Below are 18,433 nucleotides of genomic sequence, written 5' to 3'. Positions count from 1 at the left end.
GACCTTAAACCTGGACAATGGAGTCTAGTTTGGGGGATAAGCATTGATCAAATAATTATACAGATTTTGCATTATAAGATTATGAAGTGCTGTCAAGACATATATACAGAGAGCAATAAGGACTTATAATTTGGGACTTTACCTGAAAATTAGGGATGGTTCTTGAAGAGTTACTTGAACTGAGACTTCAAGGGAGAGACTTAATTGGATGAAGAGGGAAGGAAAATAATGGAGTGTAAAGGCCCTGTTAAGGCAGGGAGCTCTGAGAAATGGGTAGAAGACTCTTGTGACCACAGGGGAGAGGGATAAGAGGAGTCCTGTGCAAGATGATCCTGGAGAAGAAGACGGAGATCAGACCACGCAAAGCCTCATAGGTTCCCTAAAGGTTTCACCCAGGACACCACAAACGAGGAACAGGCTTATTGAGAAAAGATCACAAGTTTAATTCTGTACATGGTGGGTTTGAGATATCTTTTAACAACCTGAGTGGTGATGTCAATTAAATGGTTATGATTCACATCTGGAATTCAAAGGAAAATGCTTGGTTAGAGTTTGAATTTGGGATTCATGTGTGGCTAGGTAATCATTAATACAATGAATATGTTTCAGATCATCTAAAGAGACTGCAATGAAAACTGAACGAAGCTTAGGATATTGCTTTGAGAAACCCACAATTTTGCCCTCTGTGTCTTCTTCTTTTGACTACCCAGAACCACAACATTTAATGATTGTGTAAAAGAGAACAAAGAGGGGAAAAGTAGCATCCACAGAGAATGGGGAACAAACTGGAAAATTTTTGTCATAGAAGCCAGGGTAGGACAATTTCATGAAAAGGATAATGGTCTTCTGTCCTAAATGCTGCCAAAACATCAAGGAAGTTGAAGACTAAAATGTGTTGATTTTAACAACATTGAGGTCTTTACTGGCCTTTAGGGTATGTCTTGTCACTTGGATAGTATATCCTCTTTCTTAATTTTGCCATGCTTTTTATATTTAGTTTCAAGTTAGAATAAAATAAGGACAGTCTGCCAGAAATCAACAGAAACCATTTGTATTAATTCTTACATAGCTCTTTCTTTTCTATATCAATTCCTGTATATACACATACATCCATACATATAGCATAAAGTTTTCCATGATTTCTTAAAACCCTAATGGGCTCAGAGTTTCTATATCTGTCAGATCAATATAAAATATTTTTGGTGTCAGTGATCATACTTTATTTTCTCTCGAACAACACCGGGATTTAGAATAAAAGTAACATATTAATCAAAAATTGATTCAGAAAAAAATACTGAATTTTTCTTTCACATATAAATATTCTCTATAGATGTCTTTAAAAGTAAGAAATATTTAGTGACCTCTTGCCATGGTCCAAACCCAGTCATACAAATGGGACTCCAAGCAGATGAGAAATCTCCAAAGGACACAGTCTAGCATACAATGCTATATTGCTTTGCCTCCATCTGTGTCTTAGTAGTTCATGCTGTACTAAGATGTGGTGATTTGGATCAAATATATGTAGATTTTGAAGCTGCATCAAGAAAGATCATGCCTCTCAAAACATTTGCCTGTGCATAAGAGGAAGAAGCAATGCATGAAGTAAGATGAGAATATCAAAATATATGCAGTCCATCTGTTTTGTGCTTTTCATTTGGTTAGACCTACTCTACATGTTAATCACACACACAAATACATATCAATGCACATACACACACATAAACATATAAAACATAAAGTAGATGAAATTTTAATAATGAGAATTTGTTTTTGATTGACTTTATTTTTTCTGGAATTTATTTTTACTTGTATTTCCAATTTTAGGATATATTTTCTAGAATTTTCATGGAAAAAATAACTTTAGGGGTGCTTTCAGTACTTTTATTAGTTATTCTCACAAGAACACAGCTTAGCCAGACTTTGCCTAAAACAGCAGAAAAAAAGTTAGATCTTTTCAAGTCTTCTGCTTCCTACAAAATGCAGCTATTGGTAATTACAAGCTCTCAAATTTAGAAAAGTCTAAGAAATCTAATTTAATATGTCACTTCTACTTGGGTTGTATATGAAAAGTAAGGACTTCTCTTACAGATAGTTTTGAAATGTCTCTGTCATAAGGAAATGCTTACTTACCTTAATAGAAAACTTTTAACATGTTGATTTCTGCTTGTACTAGAGAACTTTGTCACTGGTGACAACAATTGCTATTTGTTTCTGTCTTTTTGGTTAATTTCAGATCACATTCAGAAAATGAAGGCACCTCTTTACCATCTGCTGACTCCTGTACCAGTCCTACTAAGATGGATTTATCATATAATAAAACTGCTAAGCAGTGCCTAGAGGAGATATCTGGTAAGTGACCTGATTGATGGGTAGGTCAAACCTCAGAATTTTTGCAATCTCTCCATGTCTTTTTATTAAGTCATATTTGTGCTATATACTCTTTTTTCTTAAGCATAAATGGACTGTGTACATCTCATGCTTCAGAGATTCTTAGATATTTGGCTACTTTGCTCAGGGTGATCTCTTTGTTGTTCTGTGAAGTGTTTTGTAAAGAATGGTAGTGCTTTTAGAGGTTGAGATCTTTAAGTCATTATTGCCCTCAGTCAAGTTCAATATAATCAGAGTAGAAAACTTTCTATTGTTAATAAGACAGCCTTTGAATGTATTTGGAGATTGAAAAAAATGTTAAGGATCAGATGTCAATGCAAATGTCCCATGGCTAATCCAACCCTCTCTCTTTTCAATTCAGTACTACTTAGAACATTCCTACATGATGGCTCCAAATGTGTATTTAGGAAAAAAATCTAATTATGGAAATATTTCATTACATATAGATAATTTAAGAAAAAAAATATATATTCCAGACACAATTTGTCAGAGTTTTAAGTATATAAAACAGACTTCTCTGTGTTAGTCCAGTGTTTTGTTTTTTTTTTTTTTCTAGGACCCAGATAAATGTAGGTATATATGGAAGGCCTTTTGTGTAATTCTATTATATAGGTCTGTATTTATGAGCAACTAAGAAAGCTCTTAGCAAAACATATGCTCCTAAGGGGACAAAGAGCTTAAGAACATTTAACCTAAGTGTAAGAATTCATAGAAGTAGAAGTACGTCTGTTATTCCAATACATTTCTGGTCAGCCCTCGTATATTCTGAAGAAAAAAACTAAAAGAACTATTTAATTTTAAAAAATTGCTATTGTACTCCAAAGATCCAGAGTATTTTCCTGAAGCTCATGAAAATAACCATATCACAAATTTGGGGCTTGAAGAGCTTCTCCACTTTGGCAGACTTGAACCCTTAGGCAGGCATCAGCCATGACTGCAATATCCACCAGTAGATATTGACCACATTGACAGCACAGCATCACGAGGGGTCCTTTTAGAATTATCGGTGGCATCATCAGGCATCAGAAGTTTTGTGTGAAGATGACAATGGGCCAGTGCTGGGTAAAGATAGAAAAGGTAATGCCAAGACATAGCTATCAGGATGGTATTTGCAGATTCGGGGGAAGTAGTTGGGGAAGTTTTTCCTTTCTCATAGCTCCAGACAGTCTCATAATTTGAATGATGTTGTATATCTGTATGGGGACTGGATATTTTTAAAACTTGGTGTGGCATGAAGATTCGTATACTTCATACATTTCTTTATTCATGAATGTCTTCAATTATGTATCAATATGCCTGTGAAATACTAGAGCTCAATTATTTAGGACAAAATGCATTTGGAACAGTTTGAATTCTAATTTTTATGGGAATTTCACAAAGGAACATTGTTTCTTTGAAATTCATGTATCACTGAGTGTCTCTGATTACATATATAATCCATAATTGATTTTTTTCCCTCTGGTTTCTTTTTCTGTCCACCACTTGATCATTTCTTCATATTTTCAGTTAATATTTCCATTTAATGTTCTGATGTTTTTAAATCTAACACTTGGAAGTGAAATATAAACTAGACTTTAACACAATAAAATAATTTAATGGATTTATTAGGAGGTACAATATTATTTTGCATTCTTATTAATTATTTACATAGAATCATAGATTTGAATCTGTGATTTAGATAGGAATATAATTAAAGAAAGAAAACAGCAAATAAATGGTGAAATAAGTCTTACCTGATTGTGTCATTTCTGTTATTTGTTTAAAGTGATAATAAAAAATAGTAAAAATTTCTCTAATGCAAACTTGAGATTTCCTGAAGAAAGATGATATTCATTTATGATTAGTAAGCTATAAATTGAGTACTGTAATTGGAAGAATCTAGGTGAGAGTATACAGGTAGACCAGTGATGAGAGAATGATTAGCATACCCTGGCCTTTCTTCCAATGATCTTGTCTTCTAATCCCTCCTGAGCTACTTAGGCTTATGGTCCTACCCTCGATCTGGGCATCATCAGACTCTGCAGCTTCTCGATAGACTCACTTCCAGGCACCCCAATCTTGCTGATTCCATCCTGGCTTTTCGGTGCTCTTTTCTTTTGTTCCAACTCTACCAGTGGTTCTACTACGATTTCTAAATTCTGATTTAAATATGGATCCCATTTTTAAATCCCATTTAAATGGGATCTAAATATTGATCCCACAGCCTTTTACTGACCCTTGCCAAACTCTGCATATTCTTTCTCCATCCCCCCGACCCCCACAACCTGCTGAATTCCTGTGGTTACTGAATGCAGTTGGACCTTTGCTTATACCCCTTACTCTTGCTCCCCTCTCATTTCATTTGATAAAATCACAGGCCTGGTTACATCCAACGCTCCACCTGTTCCATACCAGCAGTGAAGGAACCTGGAGAAAAACACGTCCTATGGTGGTGTGATTCACTTTATATTTATGGCCCCCAACATGTAATGAATATTTAGTGCTGCCTAGCAATCATTATGTATTTCTCCAGCCCATTCACTCTCAAGTTCTTAGATGACAATTTTATACCTTTTCTTCTCAAACTTACCATATCAGCTCTTCTATCCTCTCCCTTAACTGATGACCTTGATGTTGATTTCACTGAAAAAAATTAAAGCAGAGAGGAAAGAACTTCATACACCCCTGCTACCACATCTACCTGCATACAATATTTACACCCATTCTTTCCACCTTTCCTCAGATAAATTTCTCTTCTACCTCCTTAATATCTCCCTCTGTTCCAACTCATTCTCTGTAGTCTTCAGGATTGCTACATCTCTCCAGTTTCAATTTTTGAAAAAAGCAAAAACAGAACTTCTCTTGACCCCTTCCTTTCCTTCTTTTCTCCTCCTCCTGATTTTCTGTTGTTGCTACTATATTCTGGCTGCTAGAGAAACCACAGACCACAAAAGCCCTTGAAATTATTGCTGACCTCACAGAATGTTCCCTCAAAGACAATATGAAATAGGGGAAGTGAAATGTTCTAGGAAGTAGAAAAACATACTTCTGGCCTCTCTACTGCCATTATTTAGCTGAATTGTTCTTTGATTTCCTTTCTTTGTGAGATGACTATGATGCCTAATAAACTCACAGGACTGTTGTGAGATAGTTTTATTCATCTACCCATTTTTTTCAGTAATCTTGACCTGGTACCTTATCCATGCCAGACATTGCAAGGATTGGGAAAGGAAACACGACTAAGACATGAGTCCTGCTATAGAAGAGTAAGATAGAAACGTTAACATCACAAATAATTAAATTACTAGTTGCCTGGGAACAACTAAGTTAGCTGTAAAGAGTTAGATAGGGCTTAAAATAATATTCCAGGAAGAAACAACTTCAGTGAAAACAATTTGAAAAAAAAATTCTACTTATCTTATTAGTTTCATTTGTTTTTTATTGTAAAACTGGCAACTTTTCTTAAGTTCACTGGAGTCTTGGTAGCTCACTGGATTTTTTATAACCAGAAATTTCAGTGCTATTATTATTGTTGAACTCTTGCTGTTTACGGTTGGTGCAGGAGCCTCCCTGGGGAATAATTCTGTCATGCTCTCCAAGAGAAGTAGCCCTAATGATATAGAACTCTGATGGATTTAGACTTGGCAGGATAAGATCCAGGTTTTGAGAATTTTGAAGCCTATGCTATTTGAGGGAGGCTGAAAATAATAGAAAAATAGAAATATAAAATTACATGTAGTGTTTTAGGAAAGAGCTTAGCTAGTTGGAAGCTCTGTATCTTAAGAACCAGGGACTTCATAGTAAATATACCTTGATGTCCTGGTATACCTTTGCCTGACCAGCATCCCTTGCAACCATCTGCTAATAGTAATAGCACCTTAAGTTTTTTTTTTTTGGGGGGGGAGGAAACCATTGCCCTATCGATTGCTGCTTATGTGGTTCAAATGAAATTGACCCAAGCAGATCAAATCAGTACAACGTTTTCCCTTGACCACAGTGACTCTCTCAGGAATGGACATGTGACCCAATTCAGTTTAGTTAGAACCAATGAGAATAAATCTCAGAACTTTTCCTAAGACTATTAGTGGAGAGACATGGTTTTTCCACTAGACCTGAAGCTAATCAAAAGAAGCTTGGAGTTGCTGGCAGTTACCTTCACCCTCAAGTGAAACAAACACCAAGAAAACAGAACCGAGAGCAGGAGAGAATGAGCTCAAGGTCATTGTGGGAAATGTCTGAGCCCCTGTGAACAAGCCATGCCTAAAATTATCCCCCCCCCCCCCCCCCCACTTCCCTGCATTCTTCTGTTTTGTTTTCCAGGGAAAATCCCTTTTTATGCTTAAACAGTGTGAAAAGCATCCCTATTGCATGACCTGCAAGATGAGTGACATGTAAAGATTTGTGGTACTGTTAAGGAGTAAACTTGAATGGTTCACACTGAAAAGCAGTTTTGTTAGGGAGATTCATGAAGGTAGCCAGGAAGCTTAGCTCTTTACACTTTCATCTACATAGTAATTCACATGAAGTTATAAAAAACATTGTCTTTGTGATTAAATGGTAATGGAAGTTAAAATGTAGTTAAATTATGGTGTGAAGGAATATATCAGAAATGAATGACAATAAAATGGCATACTGGAGAAAACTCAAGACTTTCAATTTGGTGACCTTCTATCCCTCTGAAGTCTTTGTGTGTATCATTCAAGTTTCCTATTATTTGGCATTTTCTTGGTGGGGGGGGAGTTAGTGATATTTATCCAATCTAATCATAGGGCTTCCATTAATTATTACAGTCAGATAGAATATATTAAATAATTTGTGGCAATGGGTGAGTGAGCTTCTTGCCTATCCTTTAAGATTCATGCCACAACCTCGATACTATAAGTCCGGCCAAAGCGATGGTTCAGATTTTACTGCTTTGGCTTGGGTTTCATTCTTATATTCATTGACAGAAAGAATTTGGCCTCAGAGACCATCCCTTTCATCAAGTGCCAAGAGATCTTGCCAAATGAGCTTTATTTTTTAGTCCACTGGAATCATTCAGGAAAGTTTTTAGGATAATTTTTTTGTTTTTTGTTTGTTTGTTTGTTTTTACATAGGTTCACACTTGCCCTTTTTTGTGCATAAGGCTTTTTACCAACATGTACGACATCTGTTTAATGCACTTTTTAACCTTTATCTAGAATTTATACTCAACTGGAAAACATTGAAAGTGCCAGAATGACTTAGTATTAGCAAAGCTGTCATGCCATTTGTAAAAAAGTAATAACATAATTGAATGAATTTGGGGAATCATTTTAGAAGTGAGAATTTAGATTAAGTGGAAGGATAAGCTAATGGTTACATGTGTTTTCTTTTCTGACTTACCAGACTTTGTCTTGAATAATGGTCAATATATGGTATTTAAGACTTGTAAATGATCACTTAAGTTGCCTTTTTCTTGAGTGTTTAGAAAGATTAAGAAAATCAAGCTCAGGTAATTTAAATCAGTTTCAATATCTTACTTAAGTAGCCACTTTATAATTATGTTTACTAAAAAGCTGAAAAGTATTCCTTTTTAGAACATTGTAGCAGCTATGCTTTATGTTAAGTCTTGGCAAAATTAGAGTGATTCTCATTTTTGGTATTGATTATGTATATTCATCTCCTATGCACTGAAGCTTCTTTCTTCACCTTGTATAACATACATTTATATGGGTGAATACAAATAAGTATAATTATACCTATAAATGAATGCACATCCAAAGCAAGCAGGTATGGCTGCCTCTAGAGAGGCAATAAATGGGTTCCCCACTGTCGTTCAGGGTAAACTGATATACTGATATAGTTCCAGGGGAAAAACTATTGTAGCTGCGAGTTGACAACAATATGTTTAGATAAAGAAACAAACAAAAATACCCTTGTGATGTTTTCTGTTAGGGTTATTTCTTCAAAATAACCAGTTCTTCCTTATTAGCCCCTTCCTGGGTCCACCCCTGCTCGAGGATTATATTTCCTGATCTACTGAATCAGGATGGACCATGTGATTTAATTTGACCAATGAAATGTGAGTGGAAAAATGACATGGGCCATTCCTGAGCAGAAGCTTTAAGAGTCAATGCTTGGATCTCTCATTGCTTGTCCCTCTGTCATAATATCAACATGTCTGAAGACTGGTATTGCTCTTTTAGTATGGGTCTTAGTATAAGGGGTACCTGGATCAGAGCTGCAGCCAACAGAGTGGACATTAATGTGAGCAAAAGTGCATCTTTGGTTTTGTAAGCCACTAGAATTTCTAAAACATTTGTAGATTCAACATAACTTAGTCCAAGCCAGAATTTCTCCACCTTGGCCCTACTGACATTGTAGTCTGCATAATTCTTTGTTGTGAGGCCTGTCCTGTCACTGTAGAGGGTATATCAACATCATTGACCTCTACCTACTAGGTGTCAGAAGCACCACACTCCCCAGCTGTGACAACTGAAAATGTTTCCTGATGTTGCTGAATGTCCCCTAATCCAGTTGAACATCCTCAACACAGTTGAAAAACACTAGTCTCAGCCTAGTAGTTATCAGTATCCAGAACCAGCAGTGTCTACATCACTGAAATATGTTAGAAATGTGAAGTCTCAAGCCCCTTTCAGACCTCCTAAATGAGTAGGGATGGGGCTGGGACCCAGCAAGCTATAACTTAATGAGTCCTCCCAGAGTTCTGAACATTAAAGTTTAACCACTGGTTTAAGCTGATTGGTTCACAAGCTCCTTTATATAAGAAGAGGGCATGATTATTGCTTTCACTTATTTTGATGTCTAAAGCAGAAGAATTCCCTTTTTTGTGAATCTGTGAGACTGAAGAGTACACTACATATATACTTTAGTGTAATACATGTCAGACAAATTAAAGTTTTACAGCATCTGTAAATTTACTATAGTCTCATAACCTGGTGATTCACGGGGTCACAATAATTCCAAATAAAGAAAAAGAAATGTATTGCTTAGGAATTCAGAGGGGAGTGGCATTTTGATATTTTAAAAAATACTTTGTAAAATGATGTTTTTATAAGGATAATCATCACTTTCTTTGATTTGACATTTGTACCCTCATTTAAGCACATTTTATATAAGAAATTTATTTTTAAAGACCCAAGAATTGAGAATCAGTATTCACATTCACAGGTTTATTTGTTTGCTTAATTGCAGTTTCTTTTCTACAAATAATTGTAAAAAATTGCTTTTCATTTAATTCCCTTATATATGTGTGTGTGAAACAGATCTAGGTATGATCTGCCTTAAGGCTGGGCATAAGAATTAATTAGCTTTGCAAAGTAGGTTATTATCATATGTAAAGGTATAGACAGTGTATATTATAATGCTAATTATATAGTTAAGAAATTGAGCATTTCCCCTAGTTGAGGTAGGCAATATGAAGTGAAAACTCAGAGGTAATTTGATCATATTAGTTCAGAAAATGATAGGGACTCATCAGTTGGAATGGCACAAATATTTCTATGTATTTCTCCACTTTCCTCCTTTTCATATGGAATGTTTATGGACAGAATACCTCAAACAAATTTTTTTAATACTTAGCTCTAAATGGTACACATGGTCCCTACTAGACCTAATAAGTATTTTAAAAGTTTTCCTAGGCGCCCGGGTGGGTCAGTCATTAAGCATCTGCCTTCAGCTCAGGTCATGGTCCAGGGTCCTTGGGATGGAGCCCTGCATCTGGCTCCCTGCTCAGCGGGAAGCCTGCTTCTCCCTCTCCCCCTGCTTGTGTTCCCTCTCTCGCTGTGTCTCTCTCTGTCAAATAAATAAATAAAATCTTAAAAAAAAAGTTTTCCTAAAATTAGAATTTCGGGGTGCTGGTGAATATACACAACCAGTACAAGATAAATATAATAAATTTTCTGTTTTTATTAAAATATTAAAAAACAAAGAGCTGTTGCTGCTGTAATAGGTTTATGGACTAGACCAGAAGAAATGCTCAGTATCAAAAAACATAATGTGCCTTTTATATTTTTTGTCACATCATTATTTTCTCCATACTTGGCCATCAACTTTTAGTTATATGCTTTGAGTGCAAATATTGGGGAAAATCCTCTTATTTTCTTTGCTAACTTTTATAGGAAGAAGTCTTGATTTTTATTGTCATGTTAGGATTTTACTAAATAGCTTCAGAATAATAAGCCCTTGAAAGATGAAGTGAAGTCTTTCCCTTTAAAGCATTATCTGCCAGCCAGTGGAGAGTGTCATGCTACGTTTTTCAGGTCCTTTACACTCTTGAATTTGATTTGTGCTTTTACAGCACAAACCCCAACATTCAGAAGGCAGATTTGCCTGCTTCAACTGCCTGCCGCTATTGAGAATTAGTCCGTCATTCTCTGAGTCGGAGAACGTGTGAGTGTGTGTGTGTGTGTGTGTGTGTGTGTGTGTGTCCGTGTCTGGGGCTGGGTAGCCAGGAGTGATTTAAATGTGCATAGGGTTAATAGTGTAGCATCTCCTTCAGGCTTGGCTTTGAAACCTGTGGCATTCTAGGCTGGACAGCCGCTTCGGCGCTTCTGTTTTAATTTAGCAGGATGTTTGCTGCCATGGCAGCCAGCAGCATCCACTGCAGCAGCAAGGAAGGGCCATAGATCTGAGAATGCAGGAGGAATACTAAAACACCAGCCGCTCATGCAGCCCCGGGCTTCAGTGCTTAATTTCTGCTCTTAGGGGGCTCCGATGCAGAGGCTGTATGTGCTGCATTGTGTCAGCTCATCTCGAGTCAAGGGCTGCAGACCTAGATCAGTGAAGGGCTGGTGAGAGGTAGGAAAAAAAAAAAAAAAAAAAAAAAAAGAAAGCAAGCCATGAGAGAGATCACTGGTGCCTCACTACCTCGCATTTGGGAACACAGAAGTGATAGAGGGAGATGTGGACCCATCATCCTGCTGAGACATGTGATTGGATGAAGACTGGAAAACATAGTTGGCTTCCCGTGCTACTTTCAGCTGGAGCAGTGTCTTTGGTGAACTCTTTTCTGCTTCAGATATACTCAAGCAAAATACTTGTAAGTACTGCTGATTAGAGAGAGAATGTGGCAAGCTCAATCGTGGGCAACTGATTAATCGTACCGTCGCTCTAGAGTCTTACGTGAATGTTGGCGCCTGTTGGGGCTTTTAGTGAAGTGCATGTGTTAATTAAAACCAAAAGGGCCCGTTGCTCTGTCTTTGTAAAAAGACAATATGAAGTCCAGTTGAAAAGAAGAAGCCCCTGCAAGAGCCATGCAGCGACCGGCTGAACTCTCTGTGTTTCGGAGCAAAGAAGTAAGGAGAAAGGGAGCCTGCCTTCAGAAACAAAAGTCTCTGACCAATCTTTCCCTCACCGGCGAGGGGGAGAGGAGACCCACTGTGCGCATTTCCAACTGGTTTGGAAATGCTGCAAAGGCCAGCCAGAGAGAATCGGACTATGCAGAGAGGCGTTCGCTGTCCCGATTTCTCTCGCGCTCCGTGCAGTCCCTGTACCACCCCGGTGGCCCGGGCGCCTGGAACCTCCTGCCTCCCAGCCAGTCAGGCAGTGAGGGCTTAGAGGACTGGTCTTCCAGAAAAGGCTTGGAAGGCGAGAGTGATGAAGAGAGCAGGTCCGAAGATGAAAACGTGTCCTCCAGGCAAAGCAGCATCAGCAGGAGCTGGGCTGAGGAGGAGGGAGAAAGCTGCCTGCGGGAAGGCACAGCTCATCTGGATGAGGATGTGATCCTCACAATGCTGGGAGACCTGGAACAGGCACTTTACACTGACTTGTTAGGTAAGTCGGATTTGTTCCCAAAAGGAGGATGGAATTTTAAGAAGCTGTCCATTTGCATTAGCTAAATAGCTTCCATTCTCCCAACTGGATTTTTAAAACTCCAGTGACTCAAAAAAAATTTTTTTTAATTACTTGTTGCCATTATTTTCTTTGTAAAGCTGAACTTTGAGAACCAGTCGTAAAGTCTATGTGGAGAAAATAAATAGCAGTAATCTGCCCTAGGCATTATTGGCCTGGTATCCAGGACATTCTAGACATCCGTAAAGGAGTGTTAACGTTTTAAGATTGCAAACATGTTTGTTACTTAGTAATTAACGGGACCTATTTATTGAATTTCCCTCAAGGTGACCTCCCCACCAATATGGAATGAACAATGAAGGGCCTCTTGGGTAAATTTTTTGTATAGTCAGTTTCTTCTGCTGCCTCAGTGGTATCCAAATAGATGGCCCTCATTTGTACATCAGTGACAAACACCATGCATGCTAGTAACATTTCCAGAAATGCAGAGGCATCTTTTGACGGCTTTACTCACACATTGCTTTTTTTTTTTTTTTTTTTTTTTTGGTGTTTGGCAAAAAATTATCCTGAGTGTGTACATTGTAACTATTTAAACTACTGTGTCAATGACTGTGAACTATTTTTATACTTTACAAAGTAGGCCTTTTTGATGACATAAGTCTCAGGGATAACTTCTGACATAATCTTTAACAAGATATGAAGATATCTGAAGTAATTCTATTTTGTTTCAGTTTCAACTTTGGGGCCTGCCTAAATAGCCAAACTGTGTCCATTTTTAGTTGTTATGTTTCATTGAGTGTTCTGCCAAAGTGCATTTACATCACACAGTCCCGTCTTCAAAAATCCTTAAGTTTTAAACCATTGACCACATCATATGTTGCTTAGATGTATGTTTACAAGAAAACTTCCTGTAAGACTCCCCATATTGGAAAGAATTAAACCTGACCAGTGATCTCTTTGTTTCTGGTTCATACAACTGATGCTAAATGTAGATGTGTTTTTATTCTCTGTGTAAGCCCTCCTGTTACCAGATGCTTGGTGAGGCTTTCTGGAATCTTAGTGAACCAGCTTTAGAAGAAGAAAGCTTAGAGAGACAGCAGAGGCAAATATTGCTCAATTTTTCATGTCAGTTTGGCTTTAAAAGAGTCATGTTTCCACAGTGTGGGAATAGTGATTTCTGAATCTGAATACACCAGGTGCTCAGACATAGAAGATTTACTTCTTCACCATTGTATGATTTCTGTGATGAACTGTTTCTCATGAAAGACTTCTATGCAGTACAAAAGCATGAAAGGGAGTCTTACTCCTTAAGGATCTTTTTATTTTTTTGATCCTCTGAAACTGCAGAATCAAATTATATTCATCTTTTGCCTTTAAAGTAGTAGCATTTATCTTGTTCTAAGTACCTTATATATAAGTATTCTCAAAGATATGAACAGAGAGCAGTCCCCGGGCAATATCTGATGGTTGCTCTGTTAAATTATACCATGCTGTATGTGGGTGTGTTGATGACATATGCCTTTTTGTGCATAAATAACTTGGAGCATTGCTGTCAGAGGGTAATCTCTCAATAGAAGTCTGTATATTCCATGCTTTTTAAACTGAGCATCTGCTTATTATATTTATGGGATTATTCTTTTTAAGGCTTCCCCCACTCCAACTTATGCCAATATTCAAAAATGCAAGTGAGAAAGTAAGGAATAATTTCTTCAAATAGTTGTGACATGAATAATCATATCAGGATAATGAAGCACTCCAATGCAGTTTCTTAAGTAATGTTGCATGTTAAGTTGGTAAATATATCCAAGCCCAGAGCACACAGGAATTTCAGGATTTCTGCCACGTGCTTGACTAGGTTCTGTTTCCGACTCAAAATGGCCTCTTCCAAGTTAATTTTTAGGCAGGGTTCCTTGAGTTCAACTCCTTAATCTTAAGCATCCTAATAGATCAGACTAGGGTCTGTGCTATAACTATATAGGAGAATATTTAAAAGGTAATTGGCCATGTTTTGGCTATTTTCTGCCCAAAGTATCTGACTTAAGAGGATTTGAAAAATTTCCATCCAAATCAGTGTTGGGGTCATCTATAAAATTAGGGTTCTCAAAATAAATCAGGCAGCTGGACTCTAAATAATATTTGCAAAATAGGTGGTGTAGAGGACATAATTCCCTGTGAATCAGGTTCATTCATACATAATTTGACTTCCTATTAAAAGATGACAGTGCTGGTAGTGTTAATTACAATGTATATATTTAAAGCCTAAAAAGTAAGAGCAGGACCACACAGATTAAGTGGCCCATATACCCCTAAGCAAAAATGTAGAAGCCATTATTTTTCCTGAAGGAAACCTCCTGAGTGTCAGACAGGATGGTAAGGGCTTGCACACATTTTCCAAAATGGTATATTCTAGAATTTACTTTGAATTTTTAACATGGTTGCAAACTGCTTTCTCATTGCTTATAAAATGTCCTCTTTAAGTGGGGCAAAGAGCCGGTCTCAACTGAGCCTCAGTGGCTTTGAGATTAGGGAAGTGAGAGGAGATACAACACTTTTGTGACTAAATGAATTTATCATATGTATTTTTTTATGTTACTAACTTTTATGTTACTAAGTATGTCATTTTACTTGTGCTTTTACATTTGGCCTTTTCAGTTGAGACTCCCTTCCCTCCCCCAATCTTCTAGATATCATTTGGATATAAATTTTTAGGATGTTTCAGATTTGTGTAATCCTAAAGGGGTTTGTAAGTGTATTTAATGGTATTTTGACTTTTGTGGGTCATTGAAAACATTCACTGCAATAAATTTTGACTTGGTTGTTATCTTCCATAACATGAATGAGGCAGCAATTATGTTTTGCTCAATAAGGACTGGGAGGAAAAGATCTGTTTGATTGTCATGAACAGTGCAGTGCCATATGAGTGAATAAACCAAAGGAGGAAAGGAGATTGTGGTTCTGAAATATGAGAGAACAAAAACGGATGCAGTTGGAAAAACCAAGGATCTAAGATGCCTGTTGGATTGGAAGAAGGATATTTATTTATTTATTTATTTATTTATTTATTTATTTATTTATTTAATTTATTTATTTAGATATATTTATGTATTTGAGAGAGAGTGCGCATAGGGGTGGGGAGGGGCAGGGGCAGAGGGAGAGAATCTTCAAGCAGACTCAGTGCTGACTGGGGAGCCTGACTTGGGCTCTAGGCTCTGTGTGGGGCCCGATCCCACAACCTATGAGATCACGACCTGAGCCGAAACCAAGAGTCCGATGCTTAACCACCTGAGTCACCCAGGAACCCCAGAAGAAGGACATTTAAAAGATAAAGATGTGAAAAAAAATTTAGTGAAATGGAATTTCTGAAAATACAGTGTTCTTATAATTTATATTAAGAAAGTGTTGAAAATAATTCAAATATCAATGCTATTAATATTATGGCAGTTAAGTGGTTGAGATGCAACTTGATTACAGTGTAAGAGTTCTCACAGAGGGAAGGGAGCCAGGGACAGGGGACATGTAATGGTATATTCTTTGACCTTGTGTAAGGTCAATAACTATATTCCCTCCTCCCTCCAGTAAAGGTCGTCTCAATACTTCCCCCCTTTAAGACTTGTCAATTCTTACCATCACTTAGAAACTTAGGCTTGTTACTGTATGAAATCTTATATTCTGATATTGGCTTCTCCAATTTTGTCTCATTCTTCACTATTTCTTTTGGCCACTTGGAGTGAAATCTCTCCAATTACCTCTGCTTTTCCTTCGGCTGCAGTGATATTCTGCCCTTTAAGATTTTCCTTACATACTCCTTCTTTATCTTCAGGCTTTTACCAGATTACTTGGAAGTAAAAAGTAGACTTCTTCCTAGCTATTTCTCAAATATGCTCTATTTATGAGAAGGATGAGAAGATGTTCCGGAGAGATTATGATTAGAATCTCAAGGGTTATTAACAGTTCTGAATTTTAAAGTGATGTTAATTTATAAGGTTAAGGATTGCATGCCTTGAATTAGTGTAGGAAAAGTTTATGCCATGTGCGTGAGGGTACAACACCTATTTTTCTATCTTGACAATGTATTAAGGACTTTTTTTATACTTTCTAAGTTTGAAGTAGTAATGCTACTCTTAAGCAGACTTTAATCGTTCAAATATTTTGTCAGTTAAAAAGTAGAGATTTACAGACCAGCAGCAGAATGGTGGTTGTTTTGGCAACCGTCCGGGATGAGGAAGAATGAACAATGTGGTGATGTGTGGCTGAAGAAGAAAATAGAGGAATGGGCAGTTGGTGTCTTTCAGTCTCTGGGGGTCGTGGTGAAGGTAGTATAGAGTTGTTCAGTTACCTTCCACAGCTCCTAGGACCACTGGATGGAAATGAAAGGGAAGCAAATGATTCATCCTCAGAAATGTTTTCACAACTAGACCTGTCCACTGGTAGAAGGCGTCATGCCTTCCTGGAGAGGATGCATCTCCAACCTTAGAGGTTTCAGGCAGAGGCACATGGCTGTCTCCCAAGTGAGGCATAGATGAGTTTCCTCACTGGCTGAGAGGTAAGGCGAGACATTCTTTGAAATCCCTACCAACTCTATGATTATATTATACATGTTAAGTGGGTGTATTTGCTGTATATATTTTTTTAATCTGGCATGAATTCTGTGGAAGAGAATGAACACATTAAATATCTACCGATATTCTAGAAACAGACTGTAGCGATGCATCTTGACTTGACTGTGCGACCATTTTCATACAGGAGTTTAATACATGCTATTTCCTACCTTCACTTTCCCCTGCTGTTTTTCCTTTCCTTCCATTCCCTTCTCTTTTCCCACCATCCCCTTCCTTTGCCTTCTTCTTTTCCCCTCTCTTTCTCATACCTTCCCCCCCCTTAACCCATCCATTCCCCCCCTACCTCCCTTCTTCCCTCCCTTCCTTTCCTCCTTCATCTTTCTTTCTTTTTTTTTTTAAAGATTTTATTTATTTATTTGAGAGAGAGAATGAGATAGAGCATGGGTGGGGGGGGAGGGTCAGAGGGAGAAGCAGACTCCCCGCTGAGCAGGGAGCCTGATGCAGGACTCGATCCCGGGACCCCAGGATCATGACCTGAGCTGAAGGCAGTCGCTTAACCAACTGAGCCACCCAGGCGCCCTCCTCCTCCATCTTTCTTTCTTATTAAAATTTCTTATACTTCCTCTACTGTCTCCCCATGTTCTTCTCAGTATCCAGATAGACCAGTTTCAAATGGCCACTGGCTTGGAAATATTACACATCCATAATCAAACTGGTTTAATGGAACCTCTGCCTCCAAATGATAGGTAGTGGTTGAGCAAGGCCAGCATTTGCCACACTGGCAAAGCTGCTGGTTTCATGTCTATTAAACACATGCCGGGTTCAGATGCTAGAGACTTTACTGGAACTTCAGTGTCACAGGGGGATGCTGTGAGTCCCTGTAGAAAGTGGAAAATAGTTAAAAATAAAGCCATCCAGTGTTAATAGAAGACTTACAAAGGTATTGCTTCTATAAGAAAAGGCTTCTATCTTATTCCCCAAAGTCCAAATGTGTAATTGCTGCAAGGTAAGTTTATCTTACTATTCTGATTAGACCTAGAAATAGGTAATTATGAGATTAATTAGGACCCAAATAATTTCAGACTTTTAAATTAAGCTCAGTAATATGGAGTACTGTATAGTATATTTCTGAATTAATCACTCTCTCCTTGCAATGATTAAGGTCATGGATCTACAAAGTATTATTGTACTATTATCACTCCTGATCAATTATTACCTGTAATGTTATATTTGTTTCTATTCACATTTTATTGAATGTGAATGTAGAAAGAAGAATTATGCTTTTCAGATAGTAGGCATTTGGAATTTCCTATTATTGTATTTTTAAGGAGAAGAATTTATATTACTTATCTATGTATACAATTATTCTGAGACCAGTAAATTACTTGATTGACAAATATATTATTATGTTACTTTTCTAGGTGAAGACCCTGAAACAAGGAGAATGAGAACAGTTAAAAACATAGCAGATTTGAGGCAAAATTTAGAGGAGACTATGTCCAGTCTTCGTGGGACCCAGATAAGCCACAGGTTTTTTGTGTTTTTTTTTCCCCTCAATTCTATATATCTTTGGGCCAATAAAGAAAAAAATGACAACCAAGCACTTAACCTCTTATAAGGATAAAGAAAAAATTAATTTTCCCTTACTATTTTCTCACTTAAATTTTACATGACATTCAGCTGGCGACTTCTTAGCACATACCCAGGGACTTTTTTCTCCCATCCATCTCTTC

At 37.4% G+C, this 18,433-nt stretch overlaps 1 protein-coding gene across 2 annotated transcripts in view; it reads left to right on the top strand.

Annotated features, from left to right (window-relative positions):
• Positions 1-18,433, top strand: part of NAV3 (neuron navigator 3) — a 347,818-nt gene that overhangs the window by 175,747 nt on the left and 153,638 nt on the right. For both annotated transcript variants that reach the window (XM_021678554.1, XM_021678552.1), the window contains exons 9-10: positions 2,234-2,349; positions 18,122-18,230. In XM_021678554.1, the coding sequence (XP_021534229.1) occupies positions 2,234-2,349; positions 18,122-18,230 (225 nt within the window). The remainder of the gene's footprint in view (positions 1-2,233; positions 2,350-18,121; positions 18,231-18,433) is intronic.

This window comes from Neomonachus schauinslandi, chromosome 5 (genome assembly GCF_002201575.2).
Source record: "Neomonachus schauinslandi chromosome 5, ASM220157v2, whole genome shotgun sequence".
Classification (NCBI taxonomy): domain Eukaryota; kingdom Metazoa; phylum Chordata; class Mammalia; order Carnivora; family Phocidae; genus Neomonachus; species Neomonachus schauinslandi.
Note: the sequence above shows the minus strand (reverse complement) of the source record. Positions and strands in the feature narration are given on the sequence as shown.